General features: G+C 36.5%; 2 protein-coding genes across 2 annotated transcripts; both read right to left on the bottom strand.

Moving 5' to 3' along the window:
• Window positions 1–652: 652 nt before the first annotated feature.
• Window positions 653–3,543, bottom strand: LOC113384765. Its single transcript, XM_026622524.1, has 5 exons — window positions 2,956–3,543; window positions 1,943–2,797; window positions 1,513–1,834; window positions 1,223–1,403; window positions 653–1,151 (listed from the first exon to the last, which is right to left on the bottom strand). Exons 1-5 carry the CDS (start codon window positions 3,541–3,543, stop codon window positions 653–655), a joined length of 2,445 nt encoding a protein of 814 aa, XP_026478309.1.
• Window positions 3,544–3,628: 85 nt separating this feature from the next.
• On the bottom strand, window positions 3,629–4,696 carry LOC113384766. Its single transcript, XM_026622525.1, has one exon. The coding sequence runs from the start codon at window positions 4,694–4,696 to the stop codon at window positions 3,629–3,631; it is 1,068 nt and encodes a 355-aa protein (XP_026478310.1).
• Between the last annotated feature and the right edge of the window lie 2,294 nt (window positions 4,697–6,990).

Raw genomic sequence — 6,990 nt, forward strand, 5'->3', positions numbered from 1 at the left:
TTGGCTGAGATTGATATGGCTCTGGAAGTGCTGTGATTGCTTCACCTATTAAAAAATGACCCGGACTTATATATGAAACATCTGAGCTATCATCCGTGAGTGATAACAATGGTCTGGAGTTCAGAATTGCCTCGATCTGTGCCAATACAGTGAGGTTTTCTTCGTACGTGAAGCAATGCGATCCTAACACCCTACGAATATGGTGTTTCATTTGTTTAATGGAGCCCTCCCATAACCCTCCAAAGTGAGGTGCATAAGACGAAGTAAATTTCCATGTTATTCCTAACTGAGCTGCAGCTGTTACCAAACCTTGTCTAGTCATGTCCAACTTAAAATACCTATATAACTCTTTCAACTCGTTGTTGGCTCCTACAAAATTCTTCCCATTATCACTATGTATGATAGAACAACTACCCCTACGAGAAATAAACCGTCTCAACGCAGCTAAAAAGGCATCAGTTGAGAGGCTAGAAACTAATTCTATATGGATTGCCTTGGTCACCATACATACAAATAACGAAATATAGGCCTTAACTCGAGGAGCCTTCCTTAAACGACTTGATCTCAACAATATTGGACCAGCAAAATCTACCCCAACTACCTTAAATGGACGATGTTGAGTGATCCTATCTGTTGGGAGACTACCCATCAATTAACTAGCAGCAGCAGCCTTAAAACGAGCACACTTACAACAATTATGAATAATTTGCTTTAAGGCGTTACGACCATTAATTGGCCAATAATTCAACCTTACATTTCCCAGAACGGTTTGAGTCCCTGCATGCAGCAGTCGCTCATGCTCTGACTTTAAAAACATGCGAACAATTACGTGTTTTTTTGGTAAAATGATGGGGTGTTTCTGGTTAAAAGAGATCTTTGCATGTTCCAATCTCCCACCTACACGCAACACGCCATCAGCATCCCTAAATGGATTTAATGATTTCAATTTATGAATTGAGACCTTATCTGTTTCTAAATCTTCATCATTAGTAATAGAGAATGTTTCTAACTGGACCAAATAAAATATCCTAAGAGTTGCAAACTGAATCTCAAAAGCTGACAACGGATCACCAAGAGGAACAGTTCCGCGCTTTTTCCTCCATCTGAGACAATATGCGACAATCCTAACAAGCTTGCTAAACTTGGATACCCTATCTGACAAAGACTTTAGAACAATACCAATGTCATCATCATCCTCAGTATTCGAAACAGCACAAAGTACCCGTGTTTCCGGCAGCTTATCTTTTGGTGGATCACAAAACCTATTCGGCCAATTTTCTCTGGTGCTACAAAGCCAAGATCACAGCTCAACAAATCACTAGCAATTCTAACACCTCTTGACACAATGTCTGCAGGGTTATCTTTGCTAGATACATGCTTCCACATAACTGCTGGAGTTAATTCTAAAATTTGCGACACTCTATTAGAAACATACATTTTCAACTGTGAGGGTTCTGTGCGCAGCCACGTAAGAATCACTCCACAGAAATGATTCGTTAATCTTCACAATACCTTTAGCCATAACATGCCTATATAATTTTGCCAATAACAACGCAGCTAACAATTCTAAGCGAGGAAGTGTCACCTGTTTTAACGGAGCAACCTTAGATTTAGAACATATTAGATGGCAGGAAATACTACCATCTTCATATGTCGCCCGTAGATAAACACAAGCTCCATAAGCCAGTAGTGAAGCATCCGCAAAACCGTGACACTGTATGCTTACAGGAACCTGTTTGAAAAGACAACGCGGAACAGACAAACCTTCCAAACACGAAAGATGATGTCTGAAATCATTCCAGCTATCCTGTAATTCATCTGGCAGAGCGTCTTTCTAATCTAAATTGCATTTCCATAATTTCTGCATTATCAATTTCGCTGTTATGGTAATCGGTGATATGAGTCCAATAGGATCATATATCCTAGTTATGGTAGAAAGTACAGATCTTTTAGTGTCTGTAGAAGTGATAAAAACATTGGAATAAGAGATTTTGAAAATATCCTCAACTGGATTCCATGATAAACCTAATGTTTTTACAGTATTATTTTGTTCAGAAAAATCTGTGGCTGACAAATTTTGTTGTTCCTTAGGAACATCACCTAACAACGAACGACTGTTACTTGACCACTTGTGTAACTGAAAACAACCTAACTTCAACAGACTACAGACCTCCAATTTCAGCTGCCCTAGTTCCTGCTCGGACGATGCACCTGTAATTATGTCATCGACATAACAGTCCCTATCTAAAGTCTGCGAAGCTAGTGGATACTTGACAGAATTTTCTTCTGACAACATCTTTAGACAACGCATGGCCAAGTATGGTGCACATGAAGTGCCATATGTAACGGTGTTTAACTTATAAATATCAAGCCTTTTCTGAGGAGAATCTCTCCAAATAATTAATTGTAAATTAGCATCTGCATCCCTAACCTTAATTTGCCTATACATCTTAACAATGTCAGCGACAAAAACATACAAGTGACACCTGAAGCGAATCAAAATCGAAAACAAATCTTGTTGTAGTTTTGGACCTGTATGCATGACATTATTAAGCGACAAACCTGTGGAAGTTTTGCAAGAAGCATCAAAAACAACACGAATTTTATTAACATTGCCATCCTTGAAAACCGGGTGATGAAGTAAAAAATAATACTTATTGTCAAAATCCTCTCCTGTAAGAGATGTAAGTTCAGCATGACTTAACTTTACATACTCATTAATAAAATTGGAGTAAGCTAAATTTAAGTCCTTATTTTTTACCAACCTACGTTCCAAATTCAAAAAACGAGTTCTTGTCTGTGTGAAAGAATTTCCTAACTGATACTTCTTACTATCAATAAATGGTAAAGCGACTTCAAATTGGCCATTTCCTAAACGATGTACATTTGAAACAAAGTGTTCCTCACAAGCCTTATCTGAACCCGTAAAGAATTGCTCAACGAGACCTCCTCTACCTGCCAAAACCTAGCTAATTCCTCATGGAGATCTTCGTTAGAGACAAACCCTACATATGACTCAGAACCAGCATCCCCTGAATAAACACCAGACAATAACCAACCGAAGCGACTGTTCTTCAAAATTGGCAAATTCTTCCCTAAGCGGATACAACCCTGTTGCAGGATGCCAAAATATAGCTCAGCGCCCATCAACAAGTCTATTGGACCTGGAATATTAAAATCTGGATCAGCTAATTGGACATGATCCGGGATTCTCCAGTGAGAATAATCAATAGATGAAGAAGGAAGATGTTGAGTTATATTATCAATAATAACACAATATAATTTGTGTTCAAAAGAAGTTAATTTAGATTTAATTTTAATCTTCACAGACTTATTACAAGTCATACTCTGCCCTTGTAAAACACTTAAATTATGAAGTGAAGAATTAATTGGAAGCTGGAGACGCGAAGCCAGCGATTTAGTAATTAAATTTATTTGTGAGCCACTATCTAAAAGTGCACGCACGGAATGTCTTTTGCCATTTGCATCAAAAATAATTAAGGAAACAGTAGAAAGCAGAGTTTGAGGATTCGAATGCGTCATAAGGATATTACTATTGTTGATGGGGGAAACCTTTTTCTCGTGCAACAAAGAATTATGTGATTCCTTTCATATAGAGCAAGGATAACTAAAATTTGCACTTCGAAATGCCATGTCGCAAAGCTATACAGCGTACACAAAATGAATGATTAGAGACTAGTTCCTTTCGCTTCTTGACATCCAAAGCTTTGAAATCAGCACATTGGAATAGGGCATGCTCTCCCTTGCAACAGATGCAAGGTTGAGAAGCCTTCTTCACAATTGTGTTGACTGTCTTAGCTGAGGGCCCTTTATAATCAGAACTAGAATTCTCTAAATCTACTACCCTCATTTCAATAAAATTAAAGAAACTATTCAAAGTTGGTAGTTCTGCTGACGCTTGAGACAAATTCCATGCAACTCTAGTGTTGTTATCCAACTTTTTCGACAACATGAACAAAAGAACGACATCCCAATATTTAACTGGTTCAAATAATGCAGTCAAAGCCTGAACTTGCTGCCTTGCATTATTTAAGAATGCTCTCAAATTTTCAAACAAACCTTTACTAATGGAGGAAATTTTATCGCTTGAGTTTAAGTGAGCGTTAATAATTAAAAATTTATTATCATATGTTTTTAAAATAAGATTATAGGCTACAGTGTAATTTTCATTAGATAATTTTAAACACGAAATAATATTGGAAGCTGAACCTGTGAGAGCACCCTTTAAATAATGCAACTTCTGCACGTCAGACAATTTAGCATTTGTGTGAATCAATGAGTTGTACAGGTCAATAAACGCTGTCCACTCACTAAATTTACCACTAAATGTGGGCAACACTATGTCAGGCAAATTAACATCAACTGAACTATTAGAGACCCTAATCGAATTCTTAGGAATATCCCTACTTTCAATCAAAGTCTGAACATCAGCCATCAAAGTAAAATATAATTCAGAAAATTCTAAAAATACCTTAGTGTACTCCCCTGGCTTCAACCTACTCAGCTCAATATAATTCGTTTCCCACTCATGTGATCGCTCAACCAACTTTTGCTTCCGTACATTTAACAGATTGATGTTATCATCCTCACTGAATCCTGCCACAAACTCTCTACTGGTATCAAAAGATGTCTTAATAATTTCGTGAACAGCTTCCATAGTCTCGATGTCAGCCATTTTAAAGTTGTTCAAACAAATCTACAAATACAAAATAATGAGAAAACCACAATAACAATGAAATCTTAACTAGCTCTATAATAACATAAGATAAATATTAAACTGATATACAGTGTGAAAGAGAAAAGAAAAGTATATAATAATACTATAAAAATATATAAACAGCTACTAGAAATTTTAAAGGATCTATCTGTACATAACACAGATGGACTAAAATATAATATAAAATAATATTATGGTATTCAATATAAAAATAAATCTTCCAATCAGCTTTGAGAATAAATACTTCACAGAGAACAACGCTAGGTGATCTCAAATATAACCAAAATCCCACGTGGTCTGCAAGCGATGAAGTCCTTCTTTGTCCTTGGCGTACTTATGGAAAATACCACAGTAATTGAAGCTGGATGTAATGCTGCCTCGTACAAATTGTCTGCCTCGTACAAACCGTCTTCCTCGAACAAACCGACCGCTTCTAGATTTTGTGCCCCCCGCCACTTAGAAATCGACGTACTGCGACACGACTAACCTCAAAAATTCCTCGAATGGCAACTCCACAAACGACGTAGAAATCAAATACTTTGCAGTCTCAGAGGTTCTGGTAGCCTTTGTGATCGCAGCTTTGCTTTTACAATTACCGAAGAATTGTAAACCCACGTGTCTTTCCGAAAATAATGCGAACACAAAAAACGTGTGTTTGTTTATATAGGTTAAACACACATAAACTAATAAGGAAAAGCACTGGTATCAATATATGTTACCCGGTGAGATGGACCAAAATATGGTATAATAAAAATGCTTCCTTTTAAATTATTAAGTTTATTTTAGATGTTATTTGGTTCACGGTTCAGCGGGAAGAGAGATTTACAGAGTTTAACATAAGCATAAACATAAAAATGGCGGATACATAGTTTGGGTAGGGGAAAGAGTATTGCCAACGCCATTGATACTAATGGCGGTACATTTGAATTACAAATATATATAACATTACATTTGACATAAAAAAGTGTGACAAACAATTTTGTCCAGTATGCGATCGCGCACTCTATTTGTTTACATTATAATAATAACCATCCTGTCTCTTCATCTCGATACTTTTTTTTAAAATATTTCTGTATCCATTTTCATATCCTTAGTACTGTGTCAAGCTGTGTAAGTGATAGTTGATGCTTTTTGTATTTTTAAAAATTAAATGTAATTTAAATAAAATATTAAAGAATGTGTAGTATATAAGTTTTTTTTTTAATTACACTGAAGATGGGGCATACCATAGTTCCGAAACGTCTGTAATTGCCAAATAAAGTATGTGTTAAAAATCAGAGTGTTGTATTGTTCATATTCAAAATTATATATATATATATATATATATATATATATATATATATATATATATATATATATATATATATATATATATGGAGGTGTGGTCCATATTAAATAAATACCAAAATGATAGACAATGATAAATTTTATAAAATATTATTTATATTTGGTTTATTTTATATATGATTAATATCCACGACACTATGTGTTGTCATACTGATCGTTAATAAAATGTTATTGGTATTTTCTTATTTATAATTGAAAAGAAAGGTTTTAAGAATTATACATTTTAGCAAATTCGACTAGGGAGAAACAAAAGCCATTTCCGATCTGACACTTGAATTTATTTTTGTTTTTCTCCGTGCTGTCACTATATGGGCCTATCTGTCCAGTAGACATGTGATGCGTGTTGACGAGCCGCGATGCGTGTTGACAACCCGCTATATCACTCCGCCCTAATGAAAAAGATTGTTTCGTATCTCTGACTGCCATTCTTGAACTTCCTTGTAAATTTCTTTTGGTTGAGATTATGTGATAAATTTTATTTGTTTGTGGCCGTGGCCGTTTTTAATGCCGTGTTGGCTTGTTGAGTTTGTTGATCGCTTACGTGGCCCTTCGCTGGTGAGTTAGCGGTTGAGTAGGTTTGGCCCTTCGCTGGTGAGTTAGCGGCTGAGTATATTTGACACTTCGCTGGTGAGTTAGCGGTTGAGTGTATGTGGCCCTTCGCTGGTGAGTTAGCGGTTGATTGCATGTGGCCCTTCGCTGGTGAGTTAGCGGTTGATTGTATGTGGCCCTTCGCTGGTGAGTTAGCGGTTGAGTGGCGGTTGCCGATGATTGCTGGTGCTCCCTGTCTGTTGCCATGGTGCTTATAATCGACTTATTTACCATGATAATAAGTGATTTATTGAGCACGTATTGTTATTGACCTTGAAGTGCGTGGTCGGAGTCTCAGTTGTATGCTTAGAATGCTC

This window comes from Ctenocephalides felis, unplaced genomic scaffold (genome assembly GCF_003426905.1).
Source record: "Ctenocephalides felis isolate EL2017-DRISC unplaced genomic scaffold, ASM342690v1 CF-g0.4_SCAFFOLD_03571, whole genome shotgun sequence".
NCBI lineage: Eukaryota > Metazoa > Arthropoda > Insecta > Siphonaptera > Pulicidae > Ctenocephalides > Ctenocephalides felis.